This window comes from Primulina eburnea, chromosome 15 (genome assembly GCF_022965805.1).
Source record: "Primulina eburnea isolate SZY01 chromosome 15, ASM2296580v1, whole genome shotgun sequence".
NCBI classification, from domain to species: domain Eukaryota; kingdom Viridiplantae; phylum Streptophyta; class Magnoliopsida; order Lamiales; family Gesneriaceae; genus Primulina; species Primulina eburnea.
This window is the reverse complement of record NC_133115.1, coordinates 36,108,011-36,133,685: the sequence shown is the minus strand read 5'-3', so window position 1 is coordinate 36,133,685 and position 25,675 is coordinate 36,108,011. Positions and strand designations below refer to the sequence as shown.

Genomic DNA, 25,675 nt, shown 5'->3' with positions numbered 1-25,675 from the left:
CTAACTGGATCTTTTTAATTTAAAAAAAAAAAATGAGAATTTTTTTAAAAAATCTAAAGTTATTTTTAATTGAATGTTTAGAATTATTTTAATCAAAAAGTGAAACCGTAGAAGTTATAAATTTAGTGAAATCGAGGCATGAAAAAATGATAAAATAATATAATAATTATTAAAAAATGTGACTTTTAACAATTATACTGGAATAATATATTTGGTTTGAAATTTATGATTATGTGTACGATACATCAGATTTTTTTAGCCAACCTCACATACTTATTAAATATAATTCATTTGCACTTGCGTAACCTTATGTTACTTATAAATGTATTTTGTTCTAGACTATAAAAGAAATCAAATTTTACAAATTTTAGCATTTGTTAATTCTAATGATACAAAAATGAGTAGGTCTCTTGTGAGACAGTCTCACGAATCTTTATCTGTGAGACAGGTCAACCCTACCGATATTCACAATAAAAAAATAATACTCTTAACAAAAAAATTAATATTTTTTTCATAGATGACCTAAATAAGATATCCGCCACACAAAATACGACCCGTGAGATCGTCTCTCACAAATTTTTGCCAACAAAAATACTGTAAAAATTGAATTTATCAAAATCTCATAGCTCATAATAAAGTTACGGAAATTTTGACATACACGTTCTCATCACAATTATCTCACGAATAGAAAAATTGAACAATACAATTTTTGTTTGATAATGAGAAACCAGTAACCACTACATTTTGAACAAATACCGAGTAATATATATTAACTTGCTAACCACACATATAGGTGAACTTGCTGACAAAATCTTTAATGGTAATCAAAGTTGGAACCTCGGATAACCAATGACTTGATTCCAAGTAATCCTGGAAATATATATTGTTCGGATAAATTGGGTGAGTTTGAGTGGACAATTTACCTTGCTGAGTAATAGTTCTTCCTTATATGCAGTGCTGACAGAGTGAAATGAACCATGTCTATAAAACTTGGACACCTGAAAATATGACATGTTAGTGAGAATAAGATATGTTAGTGGGGCGTCCGAAATAGCAACTCCGACAATCAAATCAATCAAGTGAATATACAAAGGAAAAAAGAGTGCAATATAAAGGAAAATATGATGAGTCATGGTGATCATGACTCGTCTCTCCTTTGATTTTATTTATGTTAGGGGTTTTTATAGGGTGTTGAAATCGTGAACAATCACGAGATGTTCGGGTAGTGGCCATAGTGTGGGAATGTGGCTCATGTTATGATTTTTGCAAAATGTGCTAACCAGTGGCGGAGTCAGAAATATGACTCTGTCCGAGCTAAAATTTTAAACTCTAAAATTTTTTAGTATTTTAAATTGATTTACTCGAACTAATATCATATTATTCCAAAATTATATAAAATTTACATATTCAACCGGGCTAAAGCCCGGGTAAACAAGCAAATGACTCCGCCCCTGGTGCTAACGTGAGATAAGAATGACTCCCTGGATATTCGTTTGACAAGGTCCACGTTCATTTTGGCTTAGGTCCTCTTACGTTGCATATGCTCGGATAAAGATATGAGCTTGCGTAAACCTGTAACGATCTGATAAGCTACCCAGACTAATGACAATCCGGGCTGATAGGAACAAAGTACTAAATCCTTATCTGAACGAGTTTTCCAGGTGGCTATGTGACAGAAGTATCACTTGTGATTTAGGGTATGCGTTGAAATTATCGAGGCTAACTCCCACCTCAAGACACTCCGGACCAATTCTGGGCTGACCTTACCTCAATTTCTACTCCCACGTCCGAGTTCAATGATAATTTGGGCTCTTATCGAGGTATCTATATGAATATCAATGACTTGGTTTCAAGTAGTTTTGACAAACATGATAGACTAAAACGTCAAGGAGTTCAACATTGAATCAAAACGATGTATATTATAATACTCTAGTACTGAAGTGTTACGCTAAGGAAAAATTATATCCCATGTCCGACAACAGCATTTAACTGTCTCAAACACTAGAAATTTCACTCAATGCAACAAAAAATATCGAACATCGTATTAAACAATATTTTAGGAAAGATACATGAAGCTGGTACGATTCCAAGTTTCATCTGTAATATATTTTTACTGAAAATTGCTGCGAGAATATTTTTTCTAACCTCCACAAGATCTTATGCAAGCTGGAGAATCGAACATTGTGGTACTAATTATAATTATTAATTGGTTAATCGATATTTGTTAAATGTAATAATTAATTACCTAGATCACATCGAAACTTAAATCGAGCACCACATTGAAATTCATTTATTTTCATTCAAGTGGAGGGGAGATAGCACGTCAGATCTGATAGAAACGAAGTCACACACGGCATCATATGAGTGGCTCCTGCCACGACAAAGCCATGGGTCCATCCACCGCCCATTCTTTTAGATTTCAATCAACTTTTTTTTAGTACAACTATGTTACAGTTTCTTATTACAAAATTAATAAAAATATAATGTAATTATTTGTACGAGAAATTGATTTTCAATTTCCAGTCGTCGATTTTTTTTGTGCTCAGTCTCTGAGTACTTTTTAGTACAACATTTTTACATGAAGTACACCACATTTCCACATGAAGTGTACCATATTTTGTATGACATAGTACCATAATTTTGTGAGTAGAGAGTGAACCCAAATAAATGTTTTGATTGAGAATTTTTCACCAACTTCCTTCTTATTTGTATCATTGACAAGATTTGAAGTATTGATCCGAGATTTATTTATCTTGATTAAATAAATTGCAAAAAAAAAACTATTAAATTTATTTAAATAAACTAAGAAAATTATCTACGATCAACGAGCTCGAGCTCGATACCAACAAATCTCAATATGACAATTCCAATCAATTTTTTTTTTTTAATCTTCACATAGCAAGAGACAGAGGACATAACATACATTCGCCCAGTTTGCTACTACTCTGTCGTATCATCTCCAATGTTACGATTCAATTTTTATCATTCTTTCGAGACAATTTTTTTATATATATTTTATATAACATGGAAAATGGCGATTTAGGTTTTTTTATATCATATTTCAATTTTAGTTATGTATCATTCGATTTTTTTATAATTTTATTTATATATTATCAGAAGTGGTAATATTATTTTGTATATGTCAACATCACATTTATGTTATATCAATATCACGTCAATACTACGTTTTAAAAAAATTAAAAATACAAAAAAATTGCTTACAAAACATAAAAAATAAAAACAATAAAAAACAAAATTTATCAATATTATATATAATTAAAAGAGTGCACAGCTAGGGATGTAAACAAATCAAACCGTTCGCGAGCTATTCGGAGTTCGGCTCGATAAAAAGTTTGTTTGAGTTCGTTTGTTAATCATATCAAACCAAGCTCAATTGTTAATCATATCAAACCAAGCTCAATCTCGATTTTGAGCTCGACAACTTAATCAAACCAAGCTCAAGTTTAAGCGTATTCGGCTCGTGAGCTCGAACTCGGCTCGTTTAGGTGGCTCGTCAGCTCGAGCTTGAATCATTTATTGAATTGACAAATAAAAATATTAGTACTAATAAAAGTTAAACTTGTATGTCTAATATAAAATTAGTTCATACATATATTTAATTTTAACAAGCTCCAATCAAACTCAAATTCGAGCTCAATTGTATGTTTTACGAGCTCGAAAACGAGCCGAGCTCAAGTCATGCTTGTTAAATATGATAAACGAGCAATTAATAAACCAAGCTCGAGCCCGGCTTGATTAACATGATAAATGAGCTTTTAACGAGTCGAACTCGAGCTTTTCACAAGTTTAGTAATTTCAAGACAAGTCGAATTCTAGCCTGATGATAAAAGCTCGAATAAAGCTCGAGTTTGAGCTCGAGCTCTATCAATCTTAAACGAGTCAAACTCAAGCCAGATGATAAAAGCTCGAATCAAGCTCGAGCTCGAACTTGAATTAATTTAAACGAGCCAAGCTCAAACCTGATACTGTTCGGCCTAATTTGGATCGTTAGCATACAAACACAGCCGGAATATATTTGAGGTGGGGCCTTTGTGCAGACGATGACTTTAGTCTGACTGGGCGCTAGTGAGGCGTCACGAGGTGTACAACCTTTAAAGCATCCATCGGGTCCCACAAGAAGATTTAATACCGAATGGCGACACCACGTCAGACAATTGATTTGATAGCCCACCTTTCGACAATTTTTTTAAGAAAAATATCACGTAATACATTTTATTCTCTTACAACTTCTTATATTTTCTGTATCAAACACAAAATTAAATTATCTTATTATTTAAAGATAATTTTTTAAATGATGAGATTCATGCTACCACTGCAAACATAATTCATACTTTCATCCAAACTGATATGTTAAACAAAAGCCAATATAGAAAATATCGACATATATTTTTATTCTATGTCCTAAAAAATCAATGGCCCACATGCCATACCTCACAAAACATTCATAGAATATAGAGGTGACTCTATGTTACATAATATGATCATCCATCGTTGTAAAATGAAAAAAATATTGATGTATCTCGATTTTTTTGTTTGAAAATGAAATGATTGACTGATCATCTTAAAAAAAATAAAATCGAGAATAAATCTCTTGATGTGACATAGACTGATTGACTGATCATCTTAAAAAAAATAAAATCGAGAATAAATCTCTTGATGTAACATAGACTCACTCCAAAATATAGCTATTCAAGAAAATAATGGGACGTGAAAAGCCTAGCTAGGGTAAAGTGATTTGGCCTCGACCCATGTGTATTTGCCTATTCAAAAGCACCCTTCCCTCTGTATTATAATATATCATAATCTATCCACAACAAAGATGAGATGTCTAACATAAAAAAAATAGTAATTACTAAAAGATTGATATGAGCAAAGGAATTCACTATAAGATTAGCTTCTCCGATCTCTCTGTAATTATTTAATTTATAGTATTGGTATTTATAACCCCTATAAATACCCCCACAGACCCATTGTTTCATATCACCAAATCACAAACAAAGCTACTGCGTTCCATCTCTTCTCTTACCTTTACCATCTTCTATTCCTCCCATTCTTTTGAAACACTTACCAAAAGCACAATGGCTACAGGCCAGGTATGAAATTTCAAACTTTTTTGCCATTTGAATTGATATACCTTTGATTAAGTTTGCATCCGTGCTAGGATTCAGTAGTTCATGAACATGATCTTGAATCTTGATCTCATTAATTTAAGAGCATATTATAGTTGCATACGCTGTTTATATGATCAAATCATATGCATGCAAAGCGGGAATACCAATTCAGATTGGGATCTTTATTGATAAGAAAATAATGCTAGGGTTTGTCATATGATCATATTTTCTTTTGAGTTGCCTTTATGTAATTCACGGACAACTATATTGATGTCTATGCAGGTGGAGTCTCTTCCGGTCCCAGTTTCAAAGTCCGTCCCAACGGAGGAAGCACCAGCAATGGAAGTAACAGAAACCGAAGATGTGTCAACAGCGGTGGGGAAACCAGCTGCTCCTGAAGCAGAACCTGATAAAGACGTGGCAGATGAACAAGCCAAAGAAGTTCCAACAGAAAAGTCTGCAGATGAAACAGCTGTTCCAGTGGTGGCAGAGCCGGTTACTGTTAAGGAGACTCACGAAGAAGCTGTGGTTGTGGCAGATGAAGTTCCAACCGAAATCTCTGGGGACGAAACAGCTGTCGCAGTGGTGGCAAAGCCGGTTGCCGTTTTGGAGACTCACGTAGAAGTTGTGGCTGAAGTTGTTCCGACCGAAAAGCCTGCGGAGAAAACCCCTGTTCCATTGGTGGTGGAGCCGGCTGCTGTTGAGGAGACTCAAGGAGAAGCCACCGTCGAGCCAGCTGCTGAGGCTGAGCCAGAGGCTCCAGCTCAGGCAGATGATTCAGCAGCCACGGTTGAAGCAGTGGAGGAAGTGGTTGTTCCAGCTGAGAAAACTGAAGAGTGAGATGTCAAATATATGAAGTGGGAAGTTGGATCCTTCCGGGCTGCAGGGCGAAGTTGGTTTAAGTTTGTTATCTGTTTTTTTTGCATTTCTTCCATTTGTAATTTATTTCTGGTTTGATATAAGGAAAACAGTACTTCGTGTATTGGTTTTAAATCGGAAATCTATTTGAAGCCTTTTTTGGGTCCCAACACCTTACAAAAGAACGTTGGTGCACGCACATGCATCGACTGTCCAAAATATTTATCGGGTGATGGAAAGTCATGAAATGTGCCATTTCTTTTTTCTGGATTAAACTTGCCTGCTTATAATTTGATGCAACGTCATCCATATATTTAAATTTAAAAAAATTGTTTACATGGATGATATATTAATGTTGTGTAAAATCTTGTTAACCCCAAGGAAGCAAAATCGACATTTTCTCTGACAACTAAAAAGGCAACTAGTTAGTTCCACAACACAGCATAAACAAAAAATGGGGTAGCCATATCACTGAAGGGATGTTCGACAAAAAGATAGTGAGATAGATACATCCTAAAGAATACGAATCTCAAAATGCTATAGAAACCTTGTGTCATAGTCGACCTGCATACTATCCCATATCAACAGTAGACAAAAGAGAAATTAACAATCTTTTACCAAAGAAAAGATTCAAGAACAACATTGTGATGCATCAACTAGACCCTAGTTCGAAATTAGTTAAAAGAGTTATATCTATCATGTACAAACTAAATACAAAGCTTTATCTGCAGATGCAAGCACAGTATCAAAAATTGCAGCTCGATCTCACCAAGTTCCGAAGCTGCAACCTACATGGTCTTGAGTAATAACATGAAGACGATCACGCATCATGGTCATTGAAGGGTAAACAGGGAAGCATAACCTGTAAAAGCATGTGTGCGAGGAAGGAAGCCTATCAAATGACTCAGATGTCTTATAGATGTAAAGTCGAGAAGCCAAACCGCTGAAACCTTCAATTGGTAAATACTTTATAGAGGTCCAGAAGAAGAGGAGAACCTTTTTCTGCTCTGCCGACATACGATCGACAATCTGAAGGAATGAAATTTAGTTATATCACTTGAACAATAAGAGACTGCAAGTACATGAGAAACTTTTAGTACATACACATTCTTGACCCGTACAAGAACAGGGGGGGGGGGGGGGGTACCTACCTTCCAAAACCAGGTTATCTGAAAATCCGTTTCTTTGAAGCCATGATAATCTGTATTTGCTTTCCAATCATCTATAGAAATTGCAGTTTCACTGCCATACAGCATCCTGTCAAGATCTTCCGGTTCCAAGCAGTAGAAGAAAGATCTCTGGAGCTGCCGAGAACTCATTATATCAGCGAAACCTTGAGCAAAATTTGCTACCTGTTCAGAAATAGCTACAACAAAGCGATGTCGAATTAGAGAGTCAACATAATGCTCCCTGTTTTTACTATCCACAACCAAGCTTTTCCCACCAGGGCACAGCTCAACAATCTTCATTGATCCCAGTTCCTCGATTTCATGAACAAAGGTTAGACCCAAAGCATCATGATCGACAGCCTCAGCATCCATCTCCAAAATTTTCTTGCAGCTACTATACAAATAGGGATCTGCATCTCGAATATCTTCTAATGTAATACAATATCCAGCCAATAGCAAAAAGAATACTCGATCAAACACTATGCCAACTTGTACTTTGTGCATCAAGGCCAAGGCAATTACCCTGCCAGAGAAGCGAAAATATTTGAGGTGCAAAGGATTCATCCTAGATGCTGCAATTTTAGAAAAAAAACAACGCATAGAGTAGAAATTAGCAGTCTTATCATGAATTTATCTAAACAAAAGAATCGCACATTCTAAAATAACTTTCCAACCTGTTCAGGCATAAATTCAGAGTATGTCACAAATGAAGAGAGACAATTTGATGTCCAAAGCATGAAAGGATGATGTAGAAACAGGAAACAAAATTGGGGGGGGGGGGGGGTAATGTCGATAGAAAGAGCAATGGGGGTAATGTCAGATACAAAATTGGTAGTGCTGCTACCACCCTTGGGCAAACCATACAAGATCACTGAATGTCAAATTGTTGCACACAATCTTGATAAGCTGAACTAAAAATCTGCTAGACATTGTGAAATGATGTAACATAAATTACAATTTTCAGAATCTAATGTAGTTGAAACTGTAAATTGTGATGAACAGAACATGTGCTGATTTATGATAATTTGAAGCATCTAAAAACATATGGTATGCTCTAACCATGTCACATGGGGAGTTCCGAATATGTGAGATCTTATGACAACAGAAGGTACGCCTTCTACATAACAGAGATGCAACTTCTAAGCATTCATAAACGAATTTACAAATCATTTTACATAAAACCAATTTTTTTAAGAATATGAATTTGAAGAGGTGTCACCCGTGAGAATGCTTGTAAAAAGAAAAAGCAAAGCATGAATGCCAAAAAAATGATGAGTTAAAGTGTATATCTGATCAACCCGATCTGCAAGCCAAAAATTGTCACAGACAGCGAGAAATCGACATCTACGTCAACGAGTATCAATAAAGGGAAAAGATTATACATATGAAATAGTGGACACTGGCTTAAATTGACTTAACTTGATAAGGCATGTTCAAATTAAATTACAAGAAAAATGTTCCACAGTTTAGTGATTCAACCACAATAGAAGCCAAAGAGCATAATCGAACTGAAATAAAAAAAAAAAAAAAAACTAATCGTGATTGCACCTATTTGCCTTTCAAAATATCGAAATTTATGTCCATATGACTTCTTCCACTGACTCGAGTGACTACTTTTTCCTCCACAATGCCCGTATAATGAATTGGGTTGCACAGTGTAACAGCACAATCTTGACCCTCAGTGCTCCCTCAAAACCCCAAAGCTCAAGATTGGAATTGTCTTGCATAGTTACTTCAGAGGATTTTCTTCTGTTATGGTCTGTATATCTCAGGTAGAGAGCTATTCGCTACATTTTCTTTCATGTTCATCAGGTACCCAAGGTGTTCTCACATGATTTCCTATACCCCCAGTTATAACAAGGATCGGACGTCCTGATTTTATATCAAACTAATCCAACAGCCCACAACCTTGAAAGTTCAGAAAATAGGTACTCGCTCTCTGCTCACTTCGTTATTCTAAATGCAATTAAAATGATTTGTCAATGATAATTAGCTTGAATAAAGTGTGAGAAGTAAACAATGCGACGTTAAATAGCTCTAATGTGCTGCCATTTACTACTTACTAGCTATCTATATCTAAATTTCAACTATTGAGTATTGACAGATGCGTCAAAGTCGGGAATAAACAAATAGCGCTATAAATCACCAAGAAACCCCGTGCTTTGAGTGAGCAAAGACATGCCTGGATTTGGAAAGAACCTTCGACGATCGTTGGGGCAAGCCAAAAAGAGAGCATTTTGTGGGTTGAATATCGCTTGGCATACCAAGAAAAACCACTCTCGTAGTACACCAGGACCTGTTGCCTCCTCATTCTTAAACTCCATGAATAAACCAGCATGTAAAAACTCAGCATCTGCATTTGCAATGTACTCAAATGATTCTGACAACAAATGCATTCGGTCGATGAGCATCTCATGCATCTCCTCATATTCATCCTTCACATCAGGAAGCATCATCATTGCTAAATGCCGCCTCGCCTCAAAATTGGTTACCTCCTTACGCTCAAGAATCCACTTATGATCGTCACTTCTCTTGGCAAACTTAACAATGAGATAACACAAGGCTCTCTTCCTATGTTTCATGATCTCCCAAAACTCCTCTACGCCATCAAAGAAAACTTTTGAAATACAATTAAGCTCCTTCAGAATAGCTAGGTATTGGCACCATCCAAAGAAAAGAGTCTCACCGTCCTGTTTCATCACCAAGTCCACATGCTCCTCAACTTTACTCAAGCACTTATCCATTTTCCTCAACAAGTCAACAAAAATCCCATGCAAAAGAGCAATCTCCTTAGCGTAACACACTGGGAAATTATGGAGCTCCACACACAAGGGAACTTTAATAGGGCCACAATAGCCATCATGCCTCGTGATCTCATTGCTCACAGGAACCACAATTGCTGCGAAATCCTTCACATCACTAAAAGAAGGGCCCACAAATGAGTTCGATCCCATACTCAAAGACAAATCACGCAACAGCTTGGCCGCTAACTCGCTAACGAAAGGGAATAGGTCAGGAAGTCCAATCAATCCCTTGTTTTCTCCTATTTCGATGCATTCCACTATGGCTGCCAAACTACCTCGACATAATACATACAAGGGATCATCAGTTCCAGCCGCCAAACTCAACAACTTACAGAAGTCCAAAATTATGGGAACGCATTGATGATATGTATGCTTAGGCAAAACATTCTTACTGGAACTAATAAACTGTCTGATGGCATCTTCCGCAGCATCCCTATTAGGTTTATGACAAGACATATAGAGCATCACAAGCGCAGCTGGAGCAGAGGATGCAGTAAAAATCTGCAGGTGTCCATAGGCTTGGTCGGAGTCTGGTTGCGGCGTCATAGTCAAGAATTCCAGGAGCATCGATTTCACAGTTTTTGGGCGAGGCACCGAAAGAATGGGTGTCGGAGGATTGTTCTTGTAGAGAAAGAAAATCAAAGAAACGACATCGTTGATTAGCTGCCAGGCCTGGGGGTGCTCGGTGCTCCGCATCCGGCCAACCAAATTCAAACTTGCATCTTTTTGTACCTCGCATTCAGTCAAAGTCTGTTCCCACTGCAACTGCTTGCCACGGTAAATGAGTCGTTGTTCGATGATGGGCAAACCGGTGATCGACTGGATTTTCTCATGAATCGTTTTGATGGTGTCGGTGCACTGCGCATGGAGCACAAGGGTTCGGTCGGTAAGCATACGGACAAAGAATTGGAGGCGGGTGGAGTCGTCGGGGGATGATCGGGTGCGGGAGGAGTGGGCGGAATCGGAGGACGAGGGGAGGATGGTCTGGTCCTTTCTCATCCTTGTAGGGTTTACGAAGAAAAAGACGTTGTCTGCATAATCGTCAAGCTTGCGCTTAGAGAGAGACGACGACATTTGAGGGCAAGAACGAGGGGGGTTTTCACGGTGGGCCTGTGCCCATGGAATCCGAACCCCGTCCGTCACAGTAAGAAAAATCACCTCTTTCGCAGCCTGCGTGCGGAGAATTTGCCGAAGAATAAGAAGGAAACCAGTGTGTTTGTTTTCAGTGTGTGAAAACAGGTGAGTGACGAAGGCGGGGGTTTGGCTGGGTGTGGCAGTATGTATTGATGGGCGTCGAAATTACTGAATTAGATATTCATTCCCGCGGATACTTTCCTCCTCTCTCGACACCCTTTTCACAGTTGACAATATCGTTATTTGTTTAGATACTTTTTCAAAAAATATATATACATAATATATTATAAATATATTATTATTATTACAGAATAAAAACTCAAATATTAAATTAAGAACAAAGTTATATTTTTATATCAAAATTTCATATAATATATACACATATTGTGCGTAGAGAATCCAGCCCTTGTTATTACTCAAAATGCTTGATCATATGGTATTTTAGTCAAACAATGGTGAGAAGATGAAAGGGATTTTCTTGATCATACCAAATATCTCCAAAATTCAAGAAATTAGAATCGGAAAATAAATAAGACTAGGCAAATTATAAGAACCATCCTAAAATTCATACTTCACCTGATCACACAAAAAACTCAAATGACCTCTGAACTCGACATAATTCTCATCGAAATCTTGCTGGTGGCCTTCATTGTTTTCAATATCTATGGTGGCCTGAAAAACTTCGAGACGTTATAGAAGATATCAACGATGGCGGGGACTTACCACGAACCTAACAGTCGAGGATCCCCTAAGATCGTAAATATTGGGAATTTCGCAGTCGACCAATACAACAAACATACAGACAGCAAGTTGAGGTTTCAGCGAACGTTGTTAAAGTTTTATTTAATTTGCTCAATCAAGTTACATGCATGGTTTTGATTCAGGTGATGGATGGCTTTGCGTCCAAGCAATACACGGCCGTTGTCCAGGAGCGAGGGGCTCGAAGAGGACTAGCTGCGTTTGAGGAATATTCTGGTTATGGTTTGCAATAAAACATTAATTTGAGATTTTATTTATATTCTAAACACGTACAGATTTTGTTTCTCATCTCCATTCTGGGTTTAATTCAACTTACTCTTATGCACGAGACTCGGTGATTTTCTTTAACGTGGATTTCCCGTTGAGAAAATGCCCCCTAATTTTTTTTTTATATTATTAGTTTTATTACTTTAAAAAATTTTAAACAAAGATAATAAATAAAAAGATTAAAACATAAAAGGTAAAGCCCTAGTAATTTAGATTTCCCATTTTGTCAGGGACATTGTATCTTTGATTTTTTGTTCTTGGTTTAAGTTTAGTAAGTTTTTATATTTCATTCATTTAGTTTTTTATTTATAGCATGTTAGATACCTTGGGGCCGGATTTGGCACTATTTACGTTGGAGCTTACATTTTTGTGTAGTTTATTTAAAAATCAAGTTTTAATTTTATTATTTTTCTTGTACTAAACTACAAATATTTTTACGATCATTAGAAATTAGAATTAGTGGTGCACGACCATGCATGAATCCAGAAATATTAAAACAATTAATAACGACAGAATATGTAAAAAAAAAGGAATCAAATCTTTACACATGTCCTATTAAATAATTGTTTGAATTGTGTTAACAAATGTTCGAGTTAGTAGGAAAGTTGAATATTTGATCTTTGCGTCACATTATTACACACACACATATATATACATACATACATACATACATATATATATGTATATGTATATATAAGTCTTATAAATAAATGGTTCGAATTAATGTCGAGTAAATTTTTTATGTGGCAACAAAAATTTATGTGTCGAGCAAATATTTTTTGGCAAAAACTTGTGTGAGACGGTCTCACGGGTCGTAGTTGTGAGACGGATCTCTTATTTGGGTCACCCATGAAAAAGTATTACTTTTTATGCTAAGAGTATTACTTTTTATTGTGAATATGGGTAGGGTTGACCCGTCTCACGGATTATGATCCGTGAGACGGTCTCACATGAGACTCACTCATATTTTTTAAACTATTGTCGCACAATTGACATTTATGTAAATAAGTGCAATTCTATATCATCTTTAAGATGTTATTAGTATAATTAGTCCATAAAAATTGCCGGTAAGTTTTTATTTGTGTAATAAATTTTTTTAACTAAAGTTAATCACACATTGAGTTAATAAATAGGAAGTCTTGAAGGCATAGTTGTAATGTCCAATAATTTGATTAACATAATCTGAGATGATTAACGTAATCTGATATGATTATAGATGCATTATGCCGAGACCGAACGGGGCCAAATAGATGAAGAGTGCAATTTTGGACAGAACTAGTGGCGCCCGAGCGGTAGAAAATGACCGCTCGAGCGCCAATGTTCATTGGGAGCATGTTCGGGCAGAAGAAGTGGCGCCCAGGCGGTAGTTTGTGACCTCCCGAGCGCCAATGTGTAACCCGAAAGGAATCGGACAGAGAACGCCGCGCTCGAGCGGTAGTTTATTACCACCCGAGCGCCGACCGAAATTCAAGGAAACAAGCCACGTTTCTTTAACCGACCAATTTGATATATATATATATATATATATATATATATATATATATATATATATATATATATATATATATGCATATATACGTTCAATTCTTTCAGAAGAAAACGGAGAAAGGGTCGAGGGAGGTTTAAGAAAAATCCTTACGCCTTTTCTGAGAAATCCGTCTATCCGATTTTGAATCCGACTTTGGTACTGTGTTCCTATCAACGTAGGCTACAACTGGACGTAAGTTTTGCTACGTTTTGATATGATTTGAAATTATGGTATTGTCAGAATCTGATATGATTCATATATGATGTTCTTGTCATATTAGACATCGTATAATCGAAACCGGACTGAGAAAAAAATACCATATGAAATTGTTATGATTTTTAGAGTTGAGTTGATTGAGAATTGATATCAGAATTGAGTTGTTATTGATTATGAGATGTTGGAATTGATATCTGACTGATATGGTATTGATGGATATATTGAGATTATGATGTTATGCCGTTGAAACAGAATTTGATTGAATTCTGTTTATATCCAGTATTGATTTGAACGGGTATTGATAGTATACTCCTCGATATTGTTATTGTCAGATTGAGTATTGACAGGCTTTGAGTTCGAGACTTCGACAGAGTCAGAGTATAAGGAAGAAAGGTATAAATTAATGTTGAGTTGGGATTGCACAACTCGAGTGAGGTTTGACTCGAGTCTCCCTAAATCACATACTTTCAATTATTGCATTGATATTTGCAATTGATGAGATTTATGATTGTAGTCTATTGATTTATAGCCACTGCATGTAATGACTGCTGATTCGCTAGTCATCGATTGATTTGCTTAGATACTGAATGCATGTATTGATCACTGAGTCGTTGAGTCATGGGCTGATTCGCCTAGTCACCGGCTGATTCGTCTGGTTATTGACTGATTCGTCTATACTTAAGCTGATTCGCTTAATTACAGGCTGATTCGTCTGGTTATTGACTGATTCGTCTAAATTTAAGCTGATTCGCTTAATTACAGGCTGATTCGTCTGGTTATTGGCTGATTCGCCTAATTCTTGACTGATTCGTCAATTCTGCGGCTGATTCGCCCAGACACTGATATATGAATTATATCGATGCCGTTTAGGGATTGATTCATTCATATCGACTGAGATTCGATATAATTACCTATATCCATACATCGGGATCCCTAGGTTAGAGTTGAGTCGAGTCTGAGACGACGCATCAGTGGAGTCGAGTCTGAGACGACGCATCAGTGGAGTCGAGTCGGAGACGACGCGTCGGTTGAGTTGAGTCTGATACGACATGTTGATTTACATTGTTTATATCATTCATGATTATTGAATGTTTGATATTGATTTATGTTTCTGATTTGATACATGTTATGAATATTTCTTATATGCTTTCGTATATGCTTCTATATGATTGCATGTATACATTGTTTATACTGAGATATTTATATCTCACCGGAGTTATCCGGCTGTTGTCTTGTTTTGTATGTGTGCATGACAACAGGTAGGGCTGGATCAGGGTCAAGAAGAGGATGAGAGAAGATTAGATAGCGTGGAGATCCGGGCTTCGAAGCAACCTAGGATTCAGCACTGATATGTAGTTGAGTCTAGTTGAATTCTGGTAGATAATACAAGATTTGTATATTCATGTTTAATATGTAATTTGAGTAAATTACATTACGTTTCCGCTTTGTATTTTAAAAAAAAAATTTAGACCCTGTTTTATAATAGATTAATTAGTCTCAATGATGATTAATAACTTGATTAGCGTCCGGGTCCCCACAATAGTTATGCAAATATTATATCTCTTCCTCATAAAACATTTTTTTTATTCGAAATCATCTGCTACATTTGGTACTTCAAATCATGCTATATTTTGTTCAAACTAGTCCTGTTTACACGAATTATGAAAAATTAAACATACCAAATATTATATATTAACAAAAATATAATAAATCACAGAAAAAACATTTGATTCATATTTTTGTAAATATATTTATTTACCGTGTTTGAGACAATTTTTTCAAAGAGAAAAAAAGATGAAACAAATGTTTTGTCCGTGATTATTATATTTTGTTTATATATAATATTTGGTGCATTTAATTTTTTATAATTCATGCAAACGACATTTATTTGAGCAAAACTTTACATATAAACATAGTTTATCAAACTTTATAAACATAGTTTAAAACAAGTTCTTATTTTTTTATTTTAAAATAAAATCTAGATAAGTATGAAATGGGATAAAATGTAAAATAAAGTCGTTTCTAAGCTATATTATAATAGCCCCAAAACATATAAGCAAAATGGAAGACATACAGATAGATAGATAGATAGATACGTTAATTAATTCATCATTAAAGTATACAAAAAATATATAGGGACTTTAATGAATTTATTATAACGCTCTAAGAACGATGTCTTTAAAATAATGATAATGACATCCTTTGAATAACATATGAATTAGATAATAGTATAGATATAGTTCTTTTATGAGTAATTAATGATTCATTTTAAGGCAAGGGATAAATAATTTTATCGCAAATATACATATAATGTCGTTATACATAAATAATAATAATAATTATTATTATTATAATTATTTATCTATACTATTAATTAAAGTTAACTCCCTCAGAATAATTGACTTTTGACATGTTGGTAAATGTTTATTATAAGTTCAAAATACGTTTTAATCACACAACTCTATATTATACATCAAGTGTGTCATAAATTAAACCATTTTTTTAATCAATATTTTAACAATGAGTTCTCCTTCAAAAAATAAAAAATATCACGACTCAATGAGCCCCCTAAATATGATATATAAATAAATAAATAAATAAAAACACACACACACACACACACACGAGAGAGACTACAATGAATCGAAACTCCAGAAAATAATGCAAAAGGAAAAAGATAAAATACGAAAAATAATTAATCCAGCGAAAATTATTGAATTTGAATGTTTATGTAATGTAAACACATAAAAGTTCAAATATGATAACTTCTTCTTTCACAAAATATCGAACTAATTTGAATTGAGAAAAATATGCACAGTAGACTCGTTGGATAATGTGAAATCCACTTATGACTTATCCAACGGTATCCATCCAAAACCCATTTCATTGTGGAAATTGACTCAACATTCAAAAGCCAATTAACATAGATGATTTGTTAGATTCCTAACTACAAGAAGATTTCATTTATTACTCGTATCTTAGTTAGATGTTTTTGTTAATTTGAACCTAATTAGCATAAATTTTGAAGCTTAATTTGAATGCTACAATTAATCTAAAGTCACAAAAAGTAATAAAGATATGAGTAGATTTACGGTCTCACGAATCTTTTATCTGTGAGACAGGTCAACCCTACCGGTATTCACGATAAAAAATAGAGTGGGTCTCATGTGAGACCGTCTCACGGATCTTAATCTGTGAGACGGGTCAACTCAACCCATATTCACAATAAAAAGTAATACTCTTAGCATAAAAAGTAATACATTTTCATGGATAACCCAAATAAGAGATCTGTCTCATAAATATGACCCGTGAGACCGTCTCACACAAGTTTTTGCCTAAAAAATAATACTCTTAGCATTAAAAGCAACATTTTTCATGGACAATCCAAATAAGAGATCCGTCTCACAAAATACGACCCGTGAGACCGTCTCACACAAGTTTTTATCTAAAAATATATAGCCTTTGGAAGAGTGTGTGTGTGTGTGTGTGTGTTACATGTAGAAATTAACATTAACAAAAATGGATACAAATCAGTACTTTGTAATGGAGAAATCATCAATCAAATAAAATAAAGCCATTAATAAGGAAACCCTAGGTGATGAAATCTACGTAATTTATAACCTCCGGCCCCCAACCCCAATTTCAATATTCCACAAATCTTATCTCAAAGTTGCAATATTATAATTAGCTGTAGGTGTTGTCCAGCCAATTGTCTTAAAAAACAACACAGCATTTAATACACATGCAGCGGTCTTCTACTATATAAACAACACTCCTTAACCCCCCTCGAAAAACCACACTTCAATCCAATATCTTAAATATTATACAATATATAAACGGTCATCAATATGGCTAAAAAATCATATCTTCTCCTTCTCGTAGCCTTTGTTTCATGCTTAATGGCTTCGAACTGCTTCGAACCCTCCAAGGCGAATCCGGCGGAAGCCTGGAATCCAGTCAGTGTAGACCTCCACTCGGTGAAGCAAGCCGCAGAGTTTGGAGTGGAAGAGCACAACAAGAAAAAGAATACACATTTGAAACTGGAAAAGGTGGTGGATGCACATCTAATATACGATGTTTCACGGTCATAAAACTTATTCGGTGGAATTGATTCTTGTCATCGCTGCTAAAGATCACGGCCATGCACCGGGCACGTACGTGGCGCTGGTGTGGTTGGATAGTTGGCCTGCTCCGAAGCACATGAAGTTGAAGCACTTCGAAAAGCTTGAGAATTGACGAGTGATGCATGGCTAGCTTATTGATAATAGAGATTTCATGTGTGTGTATGTCAACTTAATAATTGTGAATTTGTCTCTAGTTTATGTCTCAGTTCTCCGGTTATTGTGAAATTAAGGAATAAAACCTGCTATTAATATTAACCGATGTTAAATAAATGGAGGATCGTGAAAATTTTCAAATGAATTTAGATACTAGTTTGTCCCATTTTCATGAAATTTAATTATGTCTGATTTCGTTCTGATTTGTCTGGCATGCATCAGGATTGATATGAAATTATCTATTTCCTCAGTCCAATGAGAATTTGAGGAGTAATATTCAGACACATGCACTTGGAACACATGCATTCAATGAAATACAATTAGTAGCACGGACATAATCAAATAATGATAGTTTTTCCTCCGTAATAATAATATTACATTTTATACAATACAATATTTAACTTTTCAATAAAGAATAATCAAATTTCCAAAAAAAATTGTTAATCTTAAAGATTTATTCTGTCAATATTTTAAGGTCGCGTTTACTTAGCTTGCTTATAGTTGTATTCATTATCTATCAAATTTACTGTAAATTTTACCTATCATTATATTATTTCATATAAAATATTATTTATATGATTTTTTTACATTTATCCAAATTAAAATAGTTACATTCATAATTTTTGAAGTGTGAAAAGAAATATTTACAATATTTTTTAAATTTTTTGGTCTTATATTTGAGATAATGCAATATTATTAAATATTATATCATAAAAGTATTAAGCACTTTGAAAAAAAAATATGTATGTATTTATTTGGAATGATATAAAATATAAAATATTTTAATCATAAACTACTTAAAACAAAGAAATTAAATATATAATATAAAAATGTAAAAAAAATATTTTCCAGTTATAATTATCATTTAATTTTATTATACAAAGTAAAATGATCAAAGGAGTATATTAGGAATGATTTTAATTTTAATATCAATCCTAATCATAATCAATCAATAAAACTAAACATATTCTTATTTATCTATCATTATTCCAAATCCTAATTACTTTAATAATCATGATATAATTTATCTGCACAATCCAAGATAAAACGCAACCTAACTAACTGATTTTAGGGTTAAGTCTAATTTTTTTCCCCAAACAACAATAAAAAATCTTTATTTTGGTAATTGTCAAGAGATTACGTTAATACATGCAGTATTGAAATATTATTTCATGTTAATCATGTGTAAGTTGAATTTTCCAATATTATTCGGATTTTTCTAACGAGAATCAGTTTCTGCAACAAATTCAAACCCATTTTTTCGTAGAATCAAATCAGTCTCCCCATGCATTGTTTCCCACACGTGCATGCTTACATACATTGCCACTATAAATTACCAAGCAAGCATCGGAGCCGTATATATACTTCAAGAACTAGCTACTCCTACATTTCCACAGAGAAATTTCCACCAAAAATAATAAATGGCGCTCAGAACCCACATGTTTCGTCACGTAATCTGCTGGGTCCTGTTGTTTTCAGCTTCTCTTGAATTTTCGGCTGCCAGGAACGATTTCGGTTACGGTTGGCACGTAATCGATAACCCAAACGACCCGAAGTTGGTGCAGATCGTGAAATTTGCGGTGGCCGAGCACAACAAGCAGGTCAATAAAAAGTTGGAGCTTGTATCGGTGTTAAGAGCAGAAAGTCAGGTGGTTGATGGTATGGAATACAGGTTTGTTATTTCGGCCAAGGACGGCAATGGCGCAGCCGTAGCGCCGGACCGCTACGTGGCGGTTGTTTGGGTAAAGGCTTGGGAACATTTCAGGAAGCTCGTTTCGTTCGAAAGGCTTCTGCAATGATGCTTTCTGCATATTTGCTTGAAGATATCCATTTTTGGTTAATTTGTACATAGAATAAAATATTTTGAAAAACTGATTAAAATAATTTAATCTAGCGATGATGCATGAGTTAGTGAAAATTAATCATATGCTTTTATATAAATCTATATCATTAATAAAAGTTCTACTCCAATAACTTTGGAATAAATGATAAAACTTTTCTCATAGTTCCAAAATACGCTTTTAATTCTAAAAAATTAAATATCAAATATCGGATTTATCTTTCCAATTCATATCTTTAGCTACTACCTTTCTATTTAAAAATTTGATATCTTTTATTTTATTTTATTAAAAAAATGTCATTCTTTATTTGTCTGTACCAACACATACTGCGTGTGACCACAATTCGCTAGTTTGTATAATGTTAACATCGATAATTCGTCTCTTTAAAATTCACAATAAATTAAACTATACAAAAATTTATGTGAGATGATTTCATGGATCAATTTTGTGAGAAAAATATTCTATTTTGATCATCAATGAAATATTACTTTTTATTGTAAATGTGAGAAAAATTGACCCAAAAATATTCATAAAATAGTCTCACAAAAACTATTATTGTTGTTATTAATTGTTGAGTCCTTTTTATTGTTAATAATTTAGGATAATAATAAAGATGAATTATATATGCTCGTGTCTCCAATGCTTTAGCTTGAATAAAACTTATCTTAATTATCTTTACCCAAAAATTTAAGAGGAAAGGGAAACCCATGACGAGATGTGTGGATATAAAAATATGGACAAAAACTTATGTGAGATAGTTTTATTGATCGTATTTTGTGAGACAAATTTCTTATTTGGGTCATCCATGAAAAAGTATTACTTTTTATGCTAAGAGTATTACTTTTTATTGTTAATATCGGTAGGATTTACGGTCTCATAGATAAAGATTCGTGAAACTATCTTACAAAAAAACTATTCAAAAACTTGAATAATCTCATAATTCATGAATATATTTGTTAAATAAACATCAAACTTAGCTCAATTATAATTTTGACATTCAAGAGGTGGACGCCGACAACGACAAGATAACAATATTATATATAGAAGTTGTAATCCGATATAAAATAGTGGAATAAAATCACCGCTACGCACTGAATACTGACATGTCCATCAATCCGATTCGATTCTGATGTACTAGATCATTCCGCGTGACATTCGATTCCTGACGCGTCCCTTGAATCGCTGAGCAAACATCATTTGTGCTGAATCTAGAATCCGGAGTTCAAGGTTAACGAAATTGATGGAAAGTATCGAACTGAGTGGCGCTCGATCATTGAAGGTGAAGCGGGTGCTGGCAAAAAGTATAATATTGGAGGACTGTATTCGTCGGGGCTGCAGAGGGCCTCAGCGCAGCGGGTGGAGTCTCCCATTGGCTGAGGTCACGGTGAGATGAAGAGTTTATTTAAGTCGAAGCCAAAGGCTCCCGCCGATTTGGTGCGACAAACGCGAGATTTGCTCGTCTCCCTCGATCTCGGTGGCACCGAGAGCAAGCGCGACGAGAAGGTTGTCATTTCTCTTTCTTTTTTGTTTTTGTGGTTTTTAGATACATCATCTGCTTCATCTGTTATCTGTGTTCGGAAGCTTACATCTAATTTTATCAGATTTAATGAGGAATTTGTGATTGGTGTTGTCCTATGGATTGATAGAAAAAACTGAACTTCCGTTTTACTTTATTACTTTTTCTACTTGGTGTGATTGTGCATGCGTGCGTTTCAACAATCCATTTATGTTGATTGGATTGATTTGTTTTGAAAACATGAAGTTAAAGTGGGTTGACCAATTCTCTGTAGCTGTGACTGTGAGTATGTGTGACTACTGTTGATGTATATGAGATTTTTGGCTTAGTGTTGGTGCTCTGGAATGTAATTGTGTCTAGTGGTGAAATAGCTCGCATTTTCTCTTCGGATGTCTGCCTCACCATTAATGTTTATCTCTGCAGATGATGGAAATGAGCAAACTTATCCGGGAATTGAAGCAAGTCCTATATGGCAACAGCGAATCTGAGTCAGTGGCAGAAGCTTGTGCACAATTGACTAGTGAGTTTTTTAGGGAAAACACTTTACGCCTGCTAATCATCTGTCTTCCCAAGCTGAACTTAGAGGTGATTTTGAACTTTTTAAACTGCAATGAATTACCAATATATCTCCTATGTGTTAGATTTGTCATTGGAAATGACTGGTGATTGGATTGTGTTCAATCTCAGATGATTCTCTTGTATGGCAATTCTCATGATAATTTTGTTGAGTAATCAGATAAATTTTTGTAGGTACGCAAAGATATTTCTCAGGTTGTTGCTAAATTGCAGAGACAACAAGTTCAGTCGAGGTTGATTGAATGTGATTATCTGGAAAAGAATTTAGATCTCTTGGATATATTGCTACAAGGGTAAGGCGGATTTTTTTGGGAGGTCTCGGTGTTAATTGGAAAGTTGTGAAATATGACAAATTGAACAATCATATTGTAGGGTAGCATAGAAAGGTAGAGTAGATGCTACCTGTGGGGGTAGTGCCCTCACAGGATCTCAGCCATTGATTTTATATGGTGATTAAATCTGGGCCTTTGATCACTTCATGTGGTGTATGTGTGTGTAAATCTGGGCCTTTGATCACCTCATGGGGCAGTGCCACACAAGGTAGGGTGAAATGAACCGCATAGAAATCTATGTTTATTCTTGTTACATGTAAGCAAGGAGTTCTATTCTGGTAACATTCTTCATGTTCAGTACTCACTAATAAAATCTTGGTGAAATTTAGAGCACGGGATAGTTGTTTATCAGGTACTTATATTTGAAAGCTTCTTTTATCTCTGACAAACTTTGCAGCTGATTGTGAAAATCACATCGGGTCTTTATATGATTGATTGCTGGTATTGTGTTTCTACTGCCTTTTTTCATCTTACTTGGTCGATGCCTCTTTTCCAATATTTTATCAGTTGCTGAGATTTGAGAGGGCACAAAAAAGAGGAGGTTTTTTTTTTTTTTTTTTTTTAAAAAATGATAATAATTCAGAGCAGATCCCAGATCGTAAAAACCTAAACAAAACAAAGTACATCAAACTAAAGCTTCTGCAGTAAGTGAGTTACCTACATGGACCTAAACAACTCCTCACCGAACAAATAAAATTACCAAACACAACATAAGGTCGTTTACCACAGTTTGCATTGACTATAATACTCTGGCCAGCATTTATAAGGGAACTCAATATCAGTCATGATGAGATTAACGACCTTTTTTCCACCTGCATTGCGTTGAAGCTGTGGGAAATGAGGCTTTAGAGCTTTGACAAGAATCGCATAAAGGGTCTTCTTTCGTTGTCTCTGCAAGAAGGAAAGTATGTAGTCAATCTTGGAGAAGATAACCAAGTATTGACATTTTAGCATCCGCTAACTATGTAGATAACAGTAAAACAAGCTTTACCTTGAGATTCCTTAAGGCGGCTTGAATTACGTAATTACCATACTGATGCCGAGCAAGTTGAAAAGGAGCTAACTTCGTTTGTAAAATTTCTCCAACAACTAAATCAGTCCCAAAGCTTGAAGAATTAAGACATTTCTCGACCACATGACTGCCCCCTTTATCTTGGGATAACTGCGTGAAGTGCCCACAGAGGCGTTGCATGACCTTAAAAGTCATGATATCATGACCAAGTATCATTGCATGTTGCACAACATAGTTCCTGGGAAAAAAGAAGAATCAACATTCACTAGTAATATAAATGTTATCATAAAAGTAAGATTATTCAGACTGTAATTTGTTAGTTACCCGTAACGATCATTTGACAGTGACACAGCTTCATCTACAATTTTTTCGAATAGTTTAATTTTTTGTTTGCCAGAAATAGTGCTGATGCATTCGTTCAATGACCTGCACCCTACTTCGTCCGTAGCCAGTTTCATGTAATGCAATATCACATTTTCATAAAGAACCTGAAATCTCCAGCAGAATATTAAGTCAATTGCGTTAATCTCGTGAATGGTATCAATATTTCTGTATTCAATCATCCTAATTTTCTTTACTATTTTTAATTACCTCATTTGGTCCGCTTCCAAATTGATCTAGGCACTGTTTTATTACTGTCTTCGCCGTATTATCAGTCATCAGACGATCTAATGTAGTAGATAACAGTCCCGTTAGAGTGTAAGCGTGAATTGTTTTCTTGATCCTCTTTATCAGTTTATTGATTGAATTTGCTCTGCCAAAACAGGAAGCAATAAGTCAGATATAATCCCACGAAAATTAGTTCGATTTTTGAAAAATATGGAGGTAATCTGTAGAAAAACAGGAAAAATATTCATTCTAAATAAAAAACCAAATGGTCCGGTCTTGCTCACCCCTCTTTACAGTATGATGCACTTATGAATGATTTTGTATCCCCCCACAAGAGTTCTTGGACGAGGGAATCCAGCTGCTCATTTGCGCATTCATGAAGAAGCATTTCAAAGAGAAACATTCCATGCTTATTAGTCATCAGCTCAAGAAAAGAGCCTTGGAATTGAGAAAACAATGTCCGTGGGCGCCATGTCCTCGGATTATAGTTTCCTCGAATTGAAATATTATTCTCCCCTGCAGAATCGGTTCAAGAAAATGACGTAGAAACGATCCAAATAATTAATCTTGAATAACTCATGTACATATATAAGAAGAGTACGTATAATTACCATAATTTAGTTCATTAAATTTGATTCCATTGGTTGAATATCTAATTTGCTCCATAGCCGCAAAAAATGGATTGTTGAATGAGAATGGATTTGTTCCGTGAACATCTAACGATGATCCTTGATCATTAAAATAATTTTTCCTCACACGAGATGAATTCTCCCAAATTATATTTTTCCCTATAAATAACAATTATCTTATGAACTCAAAATAAAAATACACAAGAATAGGAAAAAAAGGTATTTTATTTGCTTAAATCATTTACCTTCACTACCACCCACGCGAGACTCCCCTATAATTCCATAACCAAATGAGTTTGCACTAGTAAACTCCTGAAGTCCCAGCGTCATCTTAGCAACGGAGCCATTCAAAAAACTTTGAGTTTGATCAGGGGTTGTTTTAGTCGTTAACGTTCTACTCGTGATGTTCATGGAGCTTTCATCATCTGCAGCGTTTATATCGGAGTTGTGAATCGAAGGGTGAACGTCATCAACCAACGGGAGAGATCGGAAATTTGCAACAAGATCATTGCCAACTTGTAGGTTCTGTTTGATCTCGGGTAGTATTCTTGAATCTGAGCACTCCATGTTCTTGGATGTTCTTGAAACTGAGTCTTCCACGGCACATACAAATTAAGGAGCAGAGACGAAAAGTGGGTTCAGTAATTAAGAAGCAAAGTAATAGTGTATTGCATGTACTCACGTTCGGACGAGGTGTATATATATATATATATATATTGTAAAGATATTTTATCCTATCTAAAACTCCATTAAATATTTGAACTTTATCTCTATGTTAAGAGTTCTATCAAAACAATATCTTGTTTAATCACATATAGATTTTTATTTGAATTTTTTGTATGAAAGATTTTTAAGGATAAAAAAATCGTGAAGGATCTTTTCAGACTTAAATTTGGGTTTGGCTTTCTAATCATTAGAAGTGCTGGTAATTAATAGGTTAGATTGAGTTTGCAATTTTTTAATGAAATTATGAACTTGAAACCTTTGATTTTGCTGTTGATTGTTTTATATTTCAT

The 25,675-nt window shown here is 34.9% G+C and overlaps 4 protein-coding genes across 5 annotated transcripts; 2 read left to right on the top strand and 2 right to left on the bottom strand.

Moving 5' to 3' along the window:
* Positions 1-4,929: 4,929 nt before the first annotated feature.
* LOC140815361 (uncharacterized) lies at positions 4,930-6,160 on the top strand. Its single transcript, XM_073174486.1, has 2 exons — positions 4,930-5,114; positions 5,415-6,160. The coding sequence occupies exons 1-2, from the start codon at positions 5,100-5,102 to the stop codon at positions 5,970-5,972; spliced, it is 573 nt and encodes a 190-aa protein (XP_073030587.1). The 5' UTR covers positions 4,930-5,099; the 3' UTR covers positions 5,973-6,160.
* A 424-nt stretch (positions 6,161-6,584) lies between these two features.
* On the bottom strand, positions 6,585-11,305 carry LOC140815360 (E3 ubiquitin-protein ligase UPL5-like). Its single transcript, XM_073174485.1, has 3 exons — positions 9,342-11,305; positions 7,142-7,731; positions 6,585-7,019 (listed from the first exon to the last, which is right to left on the bottom strand). Exons 1-3 carry the CDS (start codon positions 11,035-11,037, stop codon positions 6,756-6,758), a joined length of 2,550 nt encoding a protein of 849 aa, XP_073030586.1. The 5' UTR covers positions 11,038-11,305; the 3' UTR covers positions 6,585-6,755.
* Positions 11,306-21,033: 9,728 nt separating this feature from the next.
* Positions 21,034-22,399, top strand: LOC140814751 (putative MO25-like protein At5g47540). 2 transcript variants are annotated; one of them, XM_073173835.1, is made up of 3 exons: positions 21,034-21,363; positions 21,925-22,086; positions 22,252-22,399. In XM_073173835.1, exons 1-3 carry the CDS (start codon positions 21,226-21,228, stop codon positions 22,372-22,374), a joined length of 423 nt encoding a protein of 140 aa, XP_073029936.1. In that variant the 5' UTR covers positions 21,034-21,225; the 3' UTR covers positions 22,375-22,399. The 2 variants fall into 2 exon arrangements, with proteins under 2 accessions (XP_073029936.1, XP_073029937.1); XM_073173836.1 differs by having other exon boundaries at positions 21,043-21,488.
* A 679-nt stretch (positions 22,400-23,078) lies between these two features.
* On the bottom strand, positions 23,079-24,149 carry LOC140813485 (uncharacterized). The gene is made up of 4 exons (XM_073171968.1): positions 24,013-24,149; positions 23,746-23,909; positions 23,401-23,659; positions 23,079-23,300 (listed from the first exon to the last, which is right to left on the bottom strand). Exons 1-4 carry the CDS (start codon positions 24,079-24,081, stop codon positions 23,130-23,132), a joined length of 663 nt encoding a protein of 220 aa, XP_073028069.1. The 5' UTR covers positions 24,082-24,149; the 3' UTR covers positions 23,079-23,129.
* Between the last annotated feature and the right edge of the window lie 1,526 nt (positions 24,150-25,675).